The sequence below is a fragment of the Xiphophorus couchianus genome, chromosome 12 (genome assembly GCF_001444195.1).
Source record: "Xiphophorus couchianus chromosome 12, X_couchianus-1.0, whole genome shotgun sequence".
NCBI lineage: Eukaryota > Metazoa > Chordata > Actinopteri > Cyprinodontiformes > Poeciliidae > Xiphophorus > Xiphophorus couchianus.
The window spans coordinates 32,188,302-32,208,416 of NC_040239.1; the positions used below are offsets into that span (position 1 = coordinate 32,188,302).

At 37.7% G+C, this 20,115-nt stretch overlaps 1 protein-coding gene across 21 annotated transcripts in view; it reads left to right on the forward strand.

Annotated features, from left to right (window-relative positions):
* Positions 1 to 17,845, forward strand: part of cacna1ba (calcium channel, voltage-dependent, N type, alpha 1B subunit, a) — an 82,204-nt gene extending 64,359 nt beyond the window's left edge. For 17 of the 21 annotated variants that reach the window (XM_028034846.1, XM_028034847.1, XM_028034849.1 and 14 more), the window contains 8 exons: positions 822 to 929; positions 3,634 to 3,740; positions 4,239 to 4,378; positions 4,565 to 4,697; positions 6,817 to 6,930; positions 9,497 to 9,719; positions 10,561 to 10,772; positions 11,670 to 17,845. In XM_028034846.1, the coding sequence (XP_027890647.1) occupies positions 822 to 929; positions 3,634 to 3,740; positions 4,239 to 4,378; positions 4,565 to 4,697; positions 6,817 to 6,930; positions 9,497 to 9,719; positions 10,561 to 10,772; positions 11,670 to 12,200 (1,568 nt within the window). In that variant the 3' untranslated portion in view covers positions 12,201 to 17,845. Of the gene's footprint in view, positions 1 to 821; positions 930 to 3,633; positions 3,741 to 4,238; positions 4,379 to 4,564; positions 4,698 to 6,816; positions 6,931 to 9,496; positions 9,720 to 10,560; positions 10,773 to 11,669 lie in introns of those variants that run through there. The other 4 variants (XR_003597670.1, XR_003597671.1, XM_028034861.1 and 1 more) reach the window with 3 other exon arrangements.
* The last annotated feature ends 2,270 nt before the right edge of the window (positions 17,846 to 20,115 follow it).

Consider the following 20,115-nt stretch of genomic DNA (forward strand, 5'->3'; position numbering starts at 1 on the left):
TGGTACCGGTAGTAATATTTCACAGTGAACTCTCACACCGAACATCTGCTTAAAACTGCAGCATGTAACTTAAAAAAAAAACCCATAAAACTTTGCTATGTTCTAACATAAGACAGATAATCTCTAGGGGGGGAAATCGATCTTCTCTGCCTCCTGGCATTCTGCAGAATTTCTCAACTCAGTCAGAAACAGACAATCAGAATCAGCATAGATCAGTTTGTCATGCTCTCAGGAAGTTTTGATTCAGTAACTCAGAATTGTTTATTTTGATGCAATCTGCATTTAACTTTGAATTAATATTTTGTTTTTTGCTTGACATTATTTGATACAGGCAGTGTTATGAGATTTATTTGACCCATGTATAATTAGGGTACAGAGAGTCTTACTGTTAAATATTGTTTTACTGATTGCAGGTTTTTCAGTTGTCCTTTTGACTGAGTAGCTGCTGTATTGTGCCTGCAAGTGTTTTGCATATTTTATGTCTAAAATAGGTGAGTTTATTGCCAGATCATTGTTCCATTTTGCCAGATCACATAGAATCATTTATACCTAAAGCGAAAAATTAACAGCTAACCCAGGTGAAAGGCAATGATTGGTGATTGGCATTTATGGTTGATCAGAATCGGAATTGGCAGCAAAAAAACCTGATTGGAGCATCCCCAGATATTACATGTCCTTAAAGCCTGGTGAACTAGGTGTTTTAGTAGTTCCTTGCCTATAATAGTGTCTCATTTGCTCGTAATGGAATATTTTTGTTATTTTATTCTCCTGTCCTCTGTTCATTTAGAAGGTTGAATTATATATTTATTGTTGATTTCCAGGTATGGTGCTGCAGCGTTTAATGGATGCTGAGTTAAAGAAAGAAATATCCACAGTTTGGCCAAGCCTCTCTCAGAAGACCATGGATTTGTTGGTGACGCCACACAAACGTAAATTCCTGCTTCATTTTTAATTATCAAGTTCAGCTTTGACCTGTAAATAACCATTTTATCTATTTTGTCACAATGTGAGAGAATGCATACTCTTGTTCATGTGCACAATTATGCAGAAATGACAAAGCAATTGGATATTGACTCTGATGTTTTTATGCAGTACTGCATAAAAACACTTAAAATATGTATGTAATAATGAATGTGTTGCCTTCACTGCTGGCTAAGATTAAATATGGTCTGCACATCTTTCAAGAGGGAACATAGATATACTCCAGCAATATAGGAAAGCTTCATTTCAAAGAAGCAATGGTGATTGTTTATACCAAGCAATTTAATTTAATTATTGCCTTTAACCCGTAAACTAGCTCTCCTCAGTATCTAGTTTAAACACTTGTTCACACATTTTTTAAAAAATCCAGGACAGATTAGGTAGAGGTATAAATGATTAGAACTTCTGAATTGGAAACAAGATTTTAGGTAAAAGTTTATCAGGCACCTGGGAGTGATCTTAATGAGAAAAGGCTCATTGAGTTGTCAGGTTGGGACTCAGTGTAGAGGATAAGTTGATAGTTTAAGTGAAGATGATATTGTTTAATCTTTTAGTTAAAAAGATACCAACAGATCTGGCTTAGTGTTACTCTACTTTCAGAGTGCTGGTTTTGATGATCCACTATACATTATCTAAAATCTAACAAGAACAGCAGAACCTGGTTTGTGGTTCATCAGATTCACCATAAATGATAGAAGGTGGGTGGAGTAATAATGCATGGTGGAGTAGTTAGCAGCATTATTCTAATGCGGCCTGGTGGCTTTCTGTATGTTCTCCCTGTGTATGCATAGATTCTCTCTGATTATTCCAGCTTCCTCCCACAAAGCAAAAACATGACTTTTTGGTCAAGTGATAACTCAAACTTGTTCGTGGGTTTGCGTGTGTGTGAGTATTTGTGCCATGTGGGAACTATTTTCCTGACACATATTACGTTGTGGGGACTCACTGCTCCTTGTGGGGACTGAAGCCTGATCCCCACAAGAGGAAATGCTGTTTCTGGGTTAAGGGTTAGGTTTAAGACTTAGGGGTGAATTGAGTCTTGGTTAGGGTTAGATATGTGATGGTTAGGGTTGGGGGTAGGGTAAGGGTTAGGCTATAGAAATGCATGGAAGTCAATAGAAAGTCTCCACAAAGATAGTGTGACAAATGTGTGTGTATGTGATCGTTTGTGTTGTGTGCCAATGTGTTGTCCTGTGATGGGCTACTGACCTGACCAATGTGAGCCACTTTCTCACCAAATGACTGCTGTAGATGGACACCAGCCCCCTCCCAGCAATGCTGCAAAGATCAGTCGGTATAGACCAGGGGTGGGCAATCCTGGTCCTCGAGGGCCAGTGTCCTGCAACTCTTAGATGTCTCCCTGGTACAACACACTTGAATCCAATAGCTGAATCACCTCCTAAGTGCAGTCAAGTTCTCCAGAGTCCTGCTAATGACCTCATTATTTGACTCAGGTGTGTTGAACTAGCGATACATCTAAAAGTTGCAGGAGACCGGCTCTCGAGGCCTGGAGTTGCCCACCCCTGGTATAGACAATTGATAGCTGGATGCATGATGGGAAGTAGGAATCAAAATTTTCTTCAAGTATTAGTTTAAGATTGAGCACATTTATGCAACAAGCATACTGTAATTTACTGTTTTTTTCTGTAGATTTTCCTATAAGAAATCTGTTTTTCATCTGAATTGCACCGTAATAGTGATGGTGGTAGGGGTTTGTCACGCAAACAGTGGGTGGTGATTCAGTTCCTGCTCCATCTGTCGTTTTGTCGACAAAGACAGATGAGCAAGACGTTTCACCTGCCTTGCCTGACAGGGGTGACCTGCCGGTGGCATCAGTGCATGGCAGCCTCACCTCTGTCAGACATAGACTGCCCCTGGGCAGGTGTGGCTACTAACCAGTAGCTTGCCACTATCAGTGTTTGAATGTGTGTGTTATAATTAGTGAATGGCTGAGTGCAGTGTAAAGAATTTTGGGGTCCTCTGAACCTGATAAAGCAATATACAAGTACATGTCATTTACTATTTGTGCTAAACACAGAAAGGTTTGAAGTGATTCATCAGAGTCCACATCATTATTAAAATGCCCTTTACATTAAATGTATTCAAGGTAGTCTAATTCTTATGTGTGATTGCTTAATAGGTGCTCACAGCTCTTTTGGAAGATTCATGTTTCCTGTCAATTTGTTAACAACTTAAGATCTGCAAGAATATTATTATATTTTTATTTTCGATTTGTTCCAGATAATTCATTTGTTTTAATTTTGTCCCACCTGAATAACATCTAAAGAAAATAAGTTCAATCAAGTCAATTTCTCCCTAAAAATAGACCAGTCACTGATGACAGTTGGTGAGTCGCCTTTCACAAGGTGTACTTCTGATTTGCTCAAAACCTTATATAAATCTGTACTGGATGTTGCTGTAGCTGCCTGTTATTTATAAGCAATGTTCATTTCATACATTTACTTTAGTTTAGCTGTAATACGAATTCTTACTGAAAAATCTGTTTTAATAACTTGCTATGAATGTAACAAAAAAACTTTCTTTCCTGAACCTTTAATTAAATGTGCTAAGATCAAAAAGAGAAGCACTAGATCTATAGAGTTGCCTCTTTTCTTTCTTCTCACGTTATTTCCTGTCTTCTCACATCCTCAGCCAATGAGCTAACGGTAGGAAAGGTTTACGCGGCACTGATGATCTTTGACTACTTGAAACAGAGTCGAGCGAGGAGGCTGCAGCAGATGGCCAACTCTGACCCCCAGGTAAAATGTCTGCACAACTTCTACACGGATTACACACACACAAACACACACATGCACACACAAATGCACACAAGCACGCTCACATTGGATGCTACAATATAAACCTGAGTGCATGTGCCCTCCTGTCCTTGCATAGGAAATGCACAGATCCACCAAAGATCTGCATGACTGGAGACATGAAAAGAAAGTACTTGTGTTTCCACAGGTTGCTCATTGGGTTTTTACAAAAGAATATTTGACATTTCTAAAGCACAAACCAAGATTGAATAGTTGAAACTAGACAAGCACTGAACTTGCACATCCACAGATGCATGTTTGTTTCTGGAATCACAAATTATCACACACAATGTCTGAATGCATGACCCTGAAGACAAAATTCTGCCCCTAGTGTCCACCTTTAGGTGACACAAGGGAATATTGTTTTCCCTGGGTCCAAGAATATTTTGCCTGCTGCTTCTGAATGTCCTCAGCATGTCGCCATCCATTTCTCCTCCACAGTGCAAGGTCGAAGCTCTGTTTAAGCCATTGCTGCCTCTGACTCACATGCAGGGCTCACCCAGTGCTCCTCAGTCTCAGCAAAGCCCGGAGTCATTCCGTCAAGTGGTCAGCTCTAACTCCATCAACAATGGAGGGATGCTGTAAGTTCCACACCTCACAGTTTCTTTCTGAAAGCTTGCATCAGTTGGTTAAATAAATACCTGTTAACACGATCAATGTGCATTTTCTGTCTAGATATGGTGGGAACCTAAAATTCTTTTGGAATATTTTGCTAATAATTTCTAAAATGTAATGTGATTTGAAGCTGTGGCCGTTGTATCGTTCAGGCCAGGTTATGACCCCAGAAATAAATCAGTACCTTCCACTGGGATGGAGAGGCCCACCAAGGGTGTCTATCCCAAACCAAAGAGAACCATATCCAAAGGCCCATCAGTGGACACATCAAATGCTGTCAATCAGGTAATGTAGAGACAAACATGTGCAGCCATCGGGCTAATCCCATTGTGTAAGATATAACAACATGAATGTCCTAAAGAGTACATAAAAACAATAAACCATAACAAACCTGGTTCTCTTACACATAGCTACATTCAGTAAATACAAGGCACAGCCTTTTTCAGTTTTAGGTTTTAGTGTATCGGACCATGATAAAAATATGTTTCGTTTTTAGCAAGTTCTAGAATGACCTACAAAAACACACACTACATTTTATTTGTTGAATAAAAGTTTATAGAACCACCAGCAATCCCTTGCAGTTGCTTTCTGCATGATTTCATTGGTTTCTGACATCATTGGGGATTACTGAACTAATGTAGTTATATAAAGATCTGCGTGGAAACTAGTTGCATGGTTAAAAACAACCAACCTGTGACACCTGTGAAAAAAGATTCCCAGGATGATTGGATCTCAGTCCACTGTTCATCTGTAGTTCTTGGTCTCAGGAACTGCATGTTGATGCCACCTCACATATTTCTGTTGGTTCGAGGTTTGCTGTTTGTGCTGGTCACTTCATAACTTGAATAAAATCACTTATGTTGATCTTAACCAAGAGACTGCTTGCTTACTGGTTTGATTGGGGTACTTTCTTGTTGAAACATCTTTCCTCTTGAGCAAAAGACAACACCTCTTAAAGTAGTTTGATCAGTCCAAATGGATCTATGATCCTTGGTATCTGATAAATATACCCACCCCCAAAAACATAGAAAGCATGAGTACAAGCACAGTGTATAGTGGCTTGTCCACAAAATGATCCATGTCTAACTAGATCAGATAATGTACTCTTAATCACAATGTCATCTGCTTCACACATTGTTTTCCAACAAAACAACTTTGCTGGGTGTCAGGTTTAAACACCTATTGAGACAGATTTAACAAACACAAGAAAGACAAGAGAGTTAGATTCTTTTGTACTCGTGAGGAGAACAGCCAGAGATGTTTTCAGTCACACATCTCTTCCGTTCTGAAAACATATGTGTCCGTTCTCCCTTTTTATTGCTGTTAGGATCCCTGTTACAGAGAGTGTCTCAAAGGGGCGGGGAAAACACTTCAGTCACATGATTGCAACGCAAATGCTAGTCACTAACAAAACACATGGTATCTACACACTAGATTATTCTGTTCCAGACACAGGATAACACAGAGCAAGTTGTACGTCTTCACAGCGATGGTTTTATATCTAACAGGTCAAGGATGCAGAGGTTTCTGCTGAGCGATAACCTGTTGAAAACAGTTTCTCTGCTCTTCCTCAGAGAGGCCTTCTGAGAAAGGAATCAAAGTAATTCAACAACACAGAAACTTCCTTTATGCTAAGATGAAACAAATAAAAGCATATAAGACAAGAACATTATAAAGGCACAGGAAATAACAAATATTTGATAACAATATATACAATTTACCTAACACTGGGGCTCCTTGTCAATAACTTGGCTTCACATAGTTCACACTAAAGCTTCTTACCTCGCCCTGGAGCTGATTAATGAGTGAGCCCGTCCCATTTTGGCTTGTCTTTATCCCATTCTCTCACTTCTTTCTGGTTTTTATTTTTATTTTAAAATCATTATAGCAAATCCTTTCTGTGCTTTTATGTTTTGTCCTCTACACTTAACTGTTCAATCAAAGTACACTGTTCTTCCAAACAATGTCTGAAATGAGTCTTTTTTTCTTAGTCTCAGAGAAGAATGCACCAAAACCAACATGTACAACATTTGCTCCTTTCACCTTAATATGGACAACTTGCTTTGTCATTATAATAGCATTTTTTCAATGAACAATTTTATTACACAGGATCAGCAGCATGCAAACTATGACATTTAGATCTGTTGGTTTTCTGTCATTATAATTAATTTACTGGTGAATTCCTTGCCATATAGAAATATAATTATTAAAAATTCTGATTTATGAAGTTGCGATGCTGCATTCCTATTATTTTATTTAGATACTAGCAGATTGTCCTACGTTGATATCATTTGTAACATGACAGAGTTTTCCTAAACTCTATTGATTATATTCCCAAAGCTTTCCATCTTGTAAAAAATAAGTGTTGATGCAGGAAGTAATGTGGAACTTATTGTATGTCCAGGAGTCAGTAGGGCTGAACAGTGTCAGCAGCACAGTCCCAGTCCCAGTCCCTGGTCCAGGTCTGGAGAGCCAGGGCAGGGCTGCTTCAATGCCTCGACTCAACGTGGAGCTCCAGGTAACAGCTCTTCCTCATGTTCTCAACTGCAGTGAATGTGTTTATAAATGCTCCAGTGGTATTATGATTTGAGCTTACAGTATTCTGTCTCATCTTTGAGACAGAATCTTTTGGAGCGTATTTAGGAGCTGAGTATTTAGTTATTCAGCTTTTGTTTAAACCAGGTGACCTCTTGTCTTGGGAAATAAATGGGATTCTTGGTGCAGTCAGCTTTTCTGGGCGTTAGGAGAACAACATCCAGCGCAGGGTCTGACGCTGGATGTGGAATAGGTGTTAGACAATTTCAAACATGATAAGAGTCAAGTTGACTAGTCACTGTTACATCATAGAAATACAAGAGAAAATCCTTCACATCAGCTTACAGGCTTTATTCATAGCAAATATGAACAAAAGATCACTTATAAGTCTGTTATACAGAATGAAAAGAACAAAAAACTGAACACTATACTTCAGCAGCAGTGGAGCAGAGCGGTGATCTTTTTTCTTGTGGACTGAAAAGTTGCATTCTGAGTTTTTTTTAACACTCGTTGGTACTGATGATTGGATAACCGCATATATAGGAGTCAAATTATTACATTGACCACAATCGTTCATGTTAACATCATAATCATGGACTTCCTCTCTATTCCTGCAGTCATATATTGTTTCAACTCCCTCAAACTGACGCATTTGCATTATCATGTGGAGGGGAACACTCACAGCAGTCTGATTGTAATATCTCTCCACTGTGGGCTGACCTCTGAACCTTGCCTCTGTCATATGAATGCTGGATTTCATCGTTGAGATCAGAGAAACTGGAAGTGTTTGCTCCTGATAAACTGCCATATTGGGGTCCAATGATATGCAGAAGTTTGTTCAATGCACAGACGTTTATGTGTCATCTAAAAATGTTTGTGTCTGTTTTAGAAATCATTTTCTTTTTTCTCTCCTTTTTTTATCATATCAGTTTTTCTGACCTTATTTGTTATGAAACCTGATCTCAATGAACAAGCAGGACACTGAACCCTTTTTTGGATGACATACTGAATATTTTACCACATCTTAACACACTAACCTGTTCTTGAAGCCTCTTTATGTTTCATTTGGCATGCATAGAGGACTTTCTGTTCATTGAACTCAGGCTGAAACATCCACAGAAATATAAGAAACAGCCCATTCCTGAGCAATGTTGATTGATTTGTGCGTTTAAAGTGCTCTCTGCAGTTCAACTATGGAACGCTGTTGTTTGGCCTGCTTTCACAGCAGAAAACTGTACAATAATGTGATTAAACCCTGGCCAGCTGCCAGCCATTGGTTCAGTGACGCTTTCCTCCTGCTGCCTACTGAGAAGTTGGTCTAAATGGATCTGGACTCAACATTCACTGAATGGTAATTGGGTTACGGAGAGAGAAAAATCTGCAGTGAAGGATTAATGAAAGGATGGAAGATATCAGAGCAGGTTCGTTTTCTCACCTTTTGGAACGAAGGCCAGTAAATCCTTCAGCCAATTCAACTAAAGTTGGCCTTTTGTAAGCAGCCTGCTAGTGTGATAGGAACTCTAGAGTGCAGCCAGAGTCACGGGTCCCCACAGCAATCATTTACAATGTCCCATCTTTATTTTTTATTTTTTAAATTTGTGCTCAACTTGTTCAAATCCTGTTATGACCTCTTCTATGACCTCTACTGTTATCTAACATTTTGCTCTGCACTGACAGTGTTAGTCTGTCCTTTGTCTCATAAAACATTCTTATTGTGGAGTTTTATCACCTTTTACTACCAGCACATGCTAAGGTCCATTTTATTTAACAGGAAATGTGCAGGATGCCCATTGTAGGCTAACGCCCATTTTCTGAAGTTCATCTTAGAGATGAAGATAAGATAATAATAACTACATCTCAGTTATTGTCTGTTATGGTTAGTTACATGTTTCAATTTACACAGCTTTAATAGCTGTGTTCACAGAGTGTTAGTAAATTTGTTATATAAATGAATTAGATACAAAGAGAAATATTTTAAGTAGTTTAATGTCGATGATTATGGGTTCCAGTTACTAAAAGTCCAGAATTTGACAAAACTAAGTTTCTGTGATAACTTGAATACTACATAAAAATAATACAAGTTTTTTTATTCCAGAAATATTGGTCTACAAATGACATTCCTGTAGTATGTTGACACGATATTTACTTATTTATTCTGTTTTGTATTGTAAAAACCTTTAATTTTCTTAATCGTATTTAATTTTATCATGAACTAATTTTTAGGACGGCATTAGCTATAAGCCATAATCATTAAGTTAATACTTTGAATACATCACTGATCCTTAAAAAGGTTTGAGTGTATGAAAACTGGTGCAAACTTGAGAGCAATCAAGTTTGCTCTACAAAGCAGGCACAACTAGGATGCTTAGCAGGTGCAAAATATTTAGCATGTCTGCCATCATGAATATGCAGAATATATGCTGATCATCAGAAATGCAAAATAGTGGGAGCAGGAGTTGGAAATGTAATGATGTAATGAAATATGTAGTGCCACCGAAATAACTAGTGTAGGGTGTGATTCTCATCCTTTTCTTTCTTTGCTCCTTCAGTCTGGTCGTGATGCTAGCTCTATGAGACGCTCTGTTACCACTGTAGCTCCACAGCGGCCCCAGGAGGTTAACCTTAGGGACTACACCCTAGAGAAACCTCGTCAGGAGAGAACACATCACCATCACCACCACCATCACTGCCACCACCGCAGAGACCGGGACAAAGACAAGAGACAAGGGTCTTTGGATACCCCTCTTGGGGGCCAACCTCCCAACTCAGCTGGTCAGTCAGCAAACACTACAGAAAGTTGTTTTTCTAAAGAAGATCACTTTATGAAACAGTGGATCGACCCATTGTGTCAAGTGCAAAACGGTCTCCCCCTACTTTTAGACTTTTCTTTGATATTTTATTTTTCTATCAGAAAAAGACTTCAACAAAAATAATGCCATGAAAACTACTGATTAGTACTAAAACCTAAAACTATTGACATCTTAAAGGTAATGAGTTAAAAAAATGTCAGTTCAGTGCATTTATGTTACTCCTATTCTCATCTGATTAAATCTCAAGGCATATTCTAACACAAACATGGCAGGACTGGTCCAGGACTACTTTCACTGGGAAAGAGAAATGATTAGCAGTGATAGTTTCTGCAATAGCTTTGTCAATGAAAGGCACATAGCTAAACACAGACTCTCTGGATCAGGTGTGTAATCCTGAAAAAGAAAAACAGAGAGGGAACATAAAACTTATGACAACAGTAAGTAAAAATAGTGCATACAGGGAGAGAAAAGCAGAGTGAGAGCAGCCTAAACCTATGACAGCACAACTACAGAGATAACTCAGGATACCTTAAGCCATTAACTCTAGTCTTTATCAAAAAGACAAGTTTTAGGTCATGGTCTCAAAAGTAGACAGGGGGCCTGTGCTGTGTTTGTTCTCTGAATTGTATATTGAGGTGTTTGGTTTTTTTGTCCTTACTTGTCTTAGGACAAAGGATGAAATTTAGCTATTGTGCTAATTCCTTCATATTTACACTGCTATAAATTGGTGTAGTATTGGTTAATATGCACTGTCGTAATCAAATAAATCACTACAATAAATAAGAATATTCTTCCCATTTAAGGTGGACCAGAACAGCCGGCAACTGAACCTGCTGCCTCCAGAGAGCGAGCCCATAAACGTGGGCGCTCCCATGAAAGGAAACACCATCACTCCTCAGCAGACAAGCAACGCTACTACTCCTGTGACCGCTACTGCAGCCGGGAACGCTGCTGTCCCATATCTGCTACTGCCGCCTGCTCCTACAGAGAGGAGCAGGAAACCAGCAAAAAGCAGGTAGGAGGCTGCAGCTGACTGGAACAGAACGGATGATGGAGAAGCACTTTCCTATTTTATTTGGACACATTAAAGCCATTTGTAACATAAACATTAGAATACATTGATTATCTTTGTAGAATGTACTAATTGCTTGTCGGAGATTATGATTGGTAGTTTCATTAATAATTCAAAATATTGCTCATATACTCACATAAAAAACACTACCGCTGTCATTTCTAAGGTTTAAAGGTATTGTTTTTACATCTAAGACAAATATTTCTCAAATAAAGTCAATTGTTACAACTAATCATAGATTTTTTTTAACTACAAACATTAGCCCCTTTCAGATGAGATTTTCTCTTAAGCATGCACCCACAAATATGTCCCTAAAGATACAGTAGCAGGCCATGTGTTCTTCCTGAGTGTGCAACTGGGATCACAGAAAGGTGTGTGGCACAAAATTGGAAGATTGCCCTGTGGCTCTTTCTGCTCCACAGTGAGCAAAAAGGTCCCAGCATGGAATGTCTGATCTTCAGCTGCTTGTAAGGCATATAATAGAACGTGTGTAGATTTTGGTTAGGATATCTGATCTGAAAGGTGTTATTGTCTGAAGACATTTTCTACTCTGTCTTTCTTTAGTATGGTCTCTCATTCGCTTTCACTTTTTTCCCCACTTTCTCTTTTCATCCTTTTTTTGAATTTTTGTCTCATTCCCATATCATTGGTGTTTGTTCTTTTTTCTGTATCTTTGTATTTTCTGTTCAACTTTGCTTCCTATCGTTGTTTGTATCTCTCACCTCTTAATGTATGTTTCTTTCTGACCCTGTCCTTGTCTTCTTGTCAATACTTTTTCTTTTCATACATCATTTTCTCATTGTTCTGTCATTTCAAATTGCTTGTTCAATTTTCACCTAGGGCAGTGGTTTGGTTAAAGGCAGCCAAGAGGCATCAAGATCCGGTTCAAGCACACCAAGCCGTGGACGCCGGCAGCTCCCACAGGTCCCACACACCCCACGGCCTGGGGTGGGATATAAGACTGCATACCCTTCTCAAGTGCACTTTGTGTCTAGTCAGGCTTCTCAGAGTCCTGGCCGACTAAGCCGTGGCCTGTCGGAACACAACACCCTCCGTCATAGTGGTTCCTACTACTTCCCCTGCCCTGTCACTCGTATCAGCTCAGAGCCCTTTCTGGGCCAGGGCCATGGTGAGGCCCTGGGCAGTCCTTACAGCAGCTTCCAGAACCAGCTGGATGTCTTCCAGGATGTGGCATCACTGTCCCCTACCCCTAGTGCCGAACAGTCACCCCGGACCACACTGCCTCGAAGGATGGGAGCCCTACATCCAACTTTTGGTGTAGACCCGAGTGTGCCCAATGGGTACCACTTAAGTTTAGGGGGCAGCACCAGCCCAGGCACTGGATACAGGGCACTGAGGTACAGAAGGTAGATGGGAATGAATGGTGCTACCATGGCTTTAAACCAACCTTTTTAATGCATTTTGAGGCATTATTATGGGTTTTATCAGCTTTTCTGAAGGCTTTAGTTTACATGGTCATTTTGTGTTTAATATTGTATTCTAGCTCAGAAGGTTAAGGTGATGTTTCACATGGCATTCTAAAACGAAAGGGAAAAGACATTTCCTTTCCCATAGGAGACACGTTTGTCTGGCAGTTGTTAGGGTGTTTTTTACCTCAGTGTTTTGTCGAAACCACCATATTGAGCTTGAAAGAATAATTGAAATGGGAGAATCATTGTCTATGTTCTAGTAATAATACCCTACAACTTGAACAGATAAGAGTCTTAGAGTTTTAGATAAGACTTATGCAGACCAGCTGTACATTCAAATTCAGCCTTTTTTTGTCTTATTTAAACGTAGCGTTCAGTGCGGGACATGGGTTTTTTCTCATGGTGGCCGTTGTGCTACACATAATGCCTTTTGCTATTGTGGAGAAAATGAGTTGTGGTGTGTGTGTGCAGCTAACTTTTTGACCAATAGTTCTTTTATTAAAACTTAAAGCTGCACTAACTTGTCCTTCCATAAGTCAGCAATTATAACAGATTCCCCTTTTCAATGACGATTTAACAGGTTCAAATAGCATCTAATTCTCCATGTTGGTGATGAGTCCACTTGGTTCTGTTTAGTTATGGAGCTTGCACTGTTCCCAAGTATTCTTGCAAAGTGAACTCTTGAAATTCTGTGAAGGATGTCTCTGAACAGACATTTTTAGTATGCTAACCACAAAATACCAGCGTGTTATGTTGATAATTTCTTTTTTTTTTTTCAGACAGACATTTCATCAACAAGACATAATAAAGCAAGACTTTCATATTTAGAAGTGTAAATATAACACCTTATTACCAAATATACATGCTCAAATACATGTAAATACTCCACTTGACTGTGAGCCTGAAAAGGAGCATGATGAAGTTTAACTTATATAATCATACTCTGTTTCCATTCAGTAAGTCGTAACATAAATAATCTTCCCATTTCCCATATCTCTTCTAAATAAAAATAGTTTCTGAACCAAATGAAAATAATACACACACTCATATATGCATATATACACATACACATCTACCTGTATATATACATATGTCATGTATAACTATATACACAAACACACACATTTACACATGCATACACAAACCTACACCCAAATTGCCCAAGTCATCCACAGTGTTGTAATTCCCAGCCAAATTCATCACCCCTGTTCATCCATTTATAATAACCACTTTGAGGCTTTTCTTAAAATACCTCATGCTTGGACTTTGCTTCAACTCTTTGGTGAGTTCATTCCAAATCTTCACACCAATGACTGAGATGCACATTCTTTTCATTGTTGTTCAAACAGTTAAAGTTCTGAAGTTGAGGTTTTCTCTATAGTCATATCCCCCCACTCTAACAGTAAACAATTTTTGATTATTTTCTGGTAATAGTTTGTCTCTAGCTTTGTACATAAACTGGCAGTTTGAAACTATTCCAAATCTGGGAGTTTAAAGAGTAAGAATCTATAAATAAATTGCTGGTATGACAGAAATCAACCTTGTGAACTATTCGAATGGCTCTTTTCTGTAATGTGCATAATGGTTGAAGTGACGTTTTGTAGATGTTGCCCCAAACGTCCACACAGTAACTTAAATATGGCAAAATAAGTGAACAGTAGAAAATATGAATGACAGGGGAGTTTAGAAATTTTTTAGCATTATAGAGAACTGCAATACTGCAGATCTTATTATGAATCAATACTCCTAAAAAACAAATTTCAGTAATTCTTTCCATATTCACATTATCAATTATTATTTGTAAATCGCTATCCCCCTTCACAATTCCCGAATAACATAAACTTGGTTTTATCTAAATTTAGTGATCATTTATTAATATCAAACCACTTTTTCAGTTTGCATAGCTCTAAATTAATTTCAATCAAAGGCTGCTGTAAATTTTCACCTGTACAAAATAATTTTGCACCGTCTGTAAATAAAACAAAATTAAGTATCTTGGAAACCTTACATATGTCATGTATGTATAAAATAAACAACTTTGGTCCCAATACTGAGCCCTGGGGAATACCACAAACAATGTCCAAGCATTAGGACTAGAAATCACCCATTTGCACAAATTGTTGCCTGTTGATGAGGTAACTTTTATTCAGTGCAAAACTACTCCTCTTAGACCATAGTGCTCGAGTTTCTTGATGAGTATTTTATGATCAATTGCATCAGATACTTTTTTTAAGTTAATAATAACAAACCATCAACAACAGGTTTCTTTTTATCTAATGAACTGGTAGCCTCTTCTGTTAATTAAAGAACTGCCATCACTATGGATCTTTGTGACCTAAATTCATACTGACTCAGCAAATAGTTGGTGTTTATTAATAAATCTATCCAATCTGGCAAACAATATTTTTTCCAAACTTTGGGAGAATTGTGGAAGTAAAGAAACAAGCCTGTAATTTATGAAATGATGTCTGTTCCCAGATTTATAAAGTGGGATGACTTTTGCAATGTTAATTTTTTGTGGAAATATATCAGTTCGAATTGACAGATTACAGATACAGTATACATTAGCGGCTAGATAATTTCCACAATCACCTTCTTTATTATTACCATGTCAATACCATCACAGTCAGTTGACCTTTTATGTTTACATTTATTTACTATATCTATAATTTCTTTTCCTTCCACTGTTGTGGGAAACATGGAATCTGGATTTCTGCTAACTAATGTATCATTTAGTGTTTCATGTACTGTTGGCCTTGTTTGGACATTAGTAGCAAAACTCTCTGTTGTAACATCTTAAAGGGGAGCTTTCATTTTATTTTTCACAGTACGATTTCAACCTTTTTTGAATCAGTGTGTAAAGATATTTTGTCAGCTAAAGAGGAAAAATTCATCAATAGAGCCTAATTTATTTGACAGGACACATTTTTTGTTTAGCATGGACATTTTTAGATTATTTCAACCATGTATATTAGAAACTCTTAACCAGCAGACAGTGGAAATGCTTCAGCATTAGAGCTGTTAGGGAATTCACAGAGAAGATCATGCTTAGAGATTCAAAAATCTGAATTTTATGTCTGATTTAAAATCATCTTCTCTTGTAAATCCTTGACCTGCCAACACAGATTTTAGCTTATTCAAATTTCTGCATAAGACTGGAACACTGAAAATAATTTCTTTTCATCTTCCTGCTGTGAGTGGTTATTAATTATTTATACTAAGAGCAGCAGTGATGTCACTACACTCATGTGATAAAGCAGTCACTTTAAAACAGGATGTTACTATTTTAAGACAAAAACAAAATTATTCTTGAGTTGATATTTTAATATTGATATTCTTGAATTATTCTTGAGTTGGCTTTGGCTTGTTAAATTACCATTTAGCATTTAAAAATAGAGTTCTCGCCATGCCTTAAGAGAATGTGATTTTTACCTTAGCTCTGAGATTTCTGCCAACATTTCTAACTCTGAAATGTCTCATAATAGAAAGGGGGTTGATTAAAAAAAGAGCAACTTCTGGTGTTAAACTCTGTCTAGCCTTCCTGTTATCTACTGAAGCTCCTTCTCTCTCCCACTCTTTCATTGCCAAAATGAACCGCAGACAAGTCTCAAAAATGTCATAGAAAATTCAGCTTAAATACCTTTTTTCATTTTTAAATGCATGACCACATGTGACCTAATAGCAACTAAAATTATGTGTTTACTCATTAGAAAAGATTGAGTTTGAGTTGTTAACTGTACAGACACCTACAGGATCAAACAGATTTGTTAAATTATGCTTAAAGTCAGTTTCTCTGTGAATCTCGGCTTATGTATCACCCTTGTTGATTTGTGGGCCATCTATGGGAGTGCTTTGGGATTCTTGCTGTGCTGCTGTGACAATTGCAGATCAAGGAACAAAATGTTATTGAAAAAAAAAACTTCAAAAGAGATCTGGGAGAATAGCTACAAACTAATGCAACATGTAACAATAAATTCCAAGTTTGGTTGTTCTTTACTATAAACTGAAGGAAGCAGAACAATTCTTCAACAGTTATGTCCTTCTTTAGCTTCTTTTTTACACCGAAGTGCAGCCTTTGATGAAATATTGTAGACAATTGGAATTACTAGAAAGTGTTGTTTCAGGTACTTGAAGATCAGCATTGCATGCTGGTCTACAGACACCATCATAATATCCAGCAGGAGATCACTGTTACTTTCCCAACAACGGAAGACATTCAGTGCTTAAAGCAGCTTTGGACCAATAATGTGAGCCTGACAACTGTGTTTAAAATGATTCATTGGTCAACGTTTCCTCTTCCAGGTTTCTTTCACAGCCAACAGCACAACCATTACCACCCACTTTGAGTTAGCTGCAGCGAAAGTATGGTGGTTTCAACAGAATAACTATTGCTGTAAGTCAGGGGAAGAAAACAGAATAGCAGATCAGAGGATCAGTGTAGAGAACCTCAGACTATACAACACTGTAAAACAAACTCTCACTCTTTAGTCTACAATTCCACCATTCCACAATGACATCTGATCTTTTGCAACATTCCCAGTTGAACAGATGACTGCTGGCTGATAGTCAGCACTTCTGTTTTTCTCAAATACTTCTTTCTTACAGCCTTTACAAAACAATGCATGGTTAGCCGACTAGTGTGTTTTCTATAAGAAGTTCATTGTGAATGATTTTCTTCTGTTGTATCCATTTGTTGAATAACATGTAATAACACTGGTGTGTTTTAAGTGAACTGTTTACAGTTTGCCATTGTTTCAGGTCTATTTCTTACAGATTTTCTTTCGTTTGGAATGTTTTAAGACAAAGTGCCTATCCTTTTAGATTTATATAACGTAGAAAATAATGCAACATCAACTTTTTTGTAATGCATCCACACCAGAATAGACAGTTGATTTATTTTGTATGGAGCTCTGCAGGAAAACATGTTGCACAGAAAGCCTTATCTGCAAGCAACATTTATACCTACAGTAAGCTTGAAAATCATGAATTGACAAATGACCTTAAAAATGTGTTTTCCTCTTTTTTTTTAAATTTACATTAACAATATTGCGAGCATTTAATTCCTCATAAAACCATGGACTATGATGTGAGTAAAATAGTGTGCATGTTTAGAGTGTAGCTCTGGTCAAACACCTGTATTTTTGATAAAGATGTCAGAGTATGCCCCCAGGAAGCTCCTGTCTTGTTCACAATATAAACCCATGTGAGGGTCAGCTGATGTCTGACTGGACAGCAGAAAGCATGTCTGAGCGAGGGCTCCGAGCATAAAGAATGAACGTGGCTTGCTCTTTTAGTGTGTGTGAAGTGTGTAAACTGCTAAGCACAGATTCTTGCATATCTTTTTTTGTATGTGGAACTTCACTCATTTACTCTGTTGCCTTTGGAGGCAACTAGCAAAAAAACAATGAATGTGATAATATCATGCCAAGACACTTGCAGCCACTGCTTTCATTGCCGATTTATTACAGTAGAATACAATGGCACTATTAGCTGTGTTCAAATTACCACTCAATATGATGCATGCTTATGTGTGATGCCAGTTACAGTTGAGTCTTAATAGTTGAATAATTTAGCTACAGAGAAAGAAAAAAAGAAAAAAAATAATAAAGATGAAGAGGATGAATGCAATGGAATCACTTGCCTTTTTCCGAATAATTTAGATTAAAATGAATATAATTGAGCTTTTATTTGAGTTTGACTTTCACCATTATAAATAGTAAAACAAGTTTATTGCCTATACTATCAGCATGTTATTTTCATGTTGGATTGTATAAAAGTGGCCCACAAAAGAAGAACTAAGTAAAACATTTCATCACTTTTACCAACTTCAAAGATCAAATAACAAATAGAAATTATTTAAGTCCATATAATATATTTTCTTTAAATGTGGACCAGGCTGCTTAGCTACCTTTCCTTTTTAGCAAAGCTGCTCCAACTTATCAATATGGATTATAGAATTTGGACACAGCTAATATGTGAACAAAATTAAAGCAGCAACAGCTTTGATGGAACTTGTCAGAAAGATATGCTGTGCTAATGTGGAAAATCCATTGTGAAATGATGCAACCCAATGTAGAAGTAGCAGATAAGTTGTGATCCATGAAGGGTCATAATAAATGTGAAAGGACATGTAGAACGCCACCGATGATGTCACAGAGAGCCCACTGGTGGATCCGTGTTTCAAGTGTTGTCTTCAAGTGTTCATGTGAGGCCTGTGAACTGAAGCTAAGAGCTGTACTTTGCACTGACCAGGACATCATATGAAGGCTGCTCTGCATCCATCCATCCATCCATCCATTTTCTGGTCACCCTTTGTCCCTAATGGGGTCGGGAGGGTTGCTGGTGCCTATCTCCAGCTACGTTCCGGGCGGGAGGCGGGGTTCACCCTGGACAGGTCGCCAGTCTGTCGCAGGGCTGCTCTGCACTCAAAGAATAATTGTTTTGTGCATCTCGACTGACAAAGGATCTTGCAAATTATTGGCAGGTTTATTTGCTTCCCATTATGGCTGTGCAAGATGGAAGGAATCTGCAACAACAGACTGAATGGATTGTGGGTTCTCTGAAAGCCTGTGTGGTCTACAAGGAAAAGAAGGGAGGAAAAAGGCCAAGAAAAGTAGGGCTATGCAACAAAACCTCCCCAGTTCTCCACCCAGTCCATTCTGTAGCTACTGATTCAGGCTTCAGCATGATTGTGACCAAATGATTTAAAAAACAAAAAACATGCAAACAAGAAGACTTGAAACGTATTGAGGAACAAAGTGTAAACAAGAAACCAATTATTTGGGACTATAGCAACTTTATACATGTATTTGCATGCACAATATTTACCCACGTTAATGTCAAATGAAAATCCCTTATGGGAGGAGATGTGTTATTCTCTTTGGAAAATATAACAATGTTTTTTAAAACCAACATGTTTTATGTCTCAGCTATTTTCATATTGTTCTGCTGAAACAGTTATTTGCTGAACTTTCTGAGGTCTGTATTGCATCAAAGGATATGTACCTCTGTCTAAGATGATCACCTGGCTTATACCCATTAGATCCAAACTTCTGGGTTGTGCATATCTTTGGGGTGTTCATTTGGTTTTTACAAAAATAAATAAAATAAAAAAACACCAAATGTTTGCATGTTCTAACAGTGTACTGTATGTGCATGGAGGAAATCTGGTGTTTTTAGAAACACTGTGCTTGTTTCTATAATTTTTAGATTTTGTATGATGGGGTTTAACAATGCTTATTAATACTTTAGTCACTAATTATTTGGGTGTAATCTAATGTCTATTTAAACAGACATTTTCAGTTACGGAGCAGAATTCATTGTTTTCATGGTCTGATTTTGTGCCTTTAAACCTTTGCTGTCACATTTCAAAACCTTTGTGGCGTCAAACTTTGCTTTGTAGCTGCATCAAAATAATACCTGCTGTTATAATTGAATGCTGCTTTTCCCAATGTTATTAAAGTCCTGCTATTATCCTTCTGGCACTTAAACATCTATTGAGTGCAAAAACACAAAATCCTGCTCTCACACTGAAAAAACAATTAACTGAGTGATAACAATAAATTACCCCCTTTTTAACACTTTTGGCACTTCATCCCTTTACTGCAAACCTCCTGTTGGGTGTGGGAATTTAGTGTAAAATTTGTTTTTCCAAATTTCATGTCTACTGACTAAACTTAAATTCTTAAGTTGTTTCTACATTTTGTATGAAGCCAAGCTTCTTGAAATAAACTTTCAATTACATTTAAACCACTGGATACCTATATGAAGTGTCAGTCTGTTGGTTTGCGATCCAAAATCAGACAAGTCCAGTCATTATAGAGCTCTAAACTTTTCTTTATATCCGTTCTTTGCAC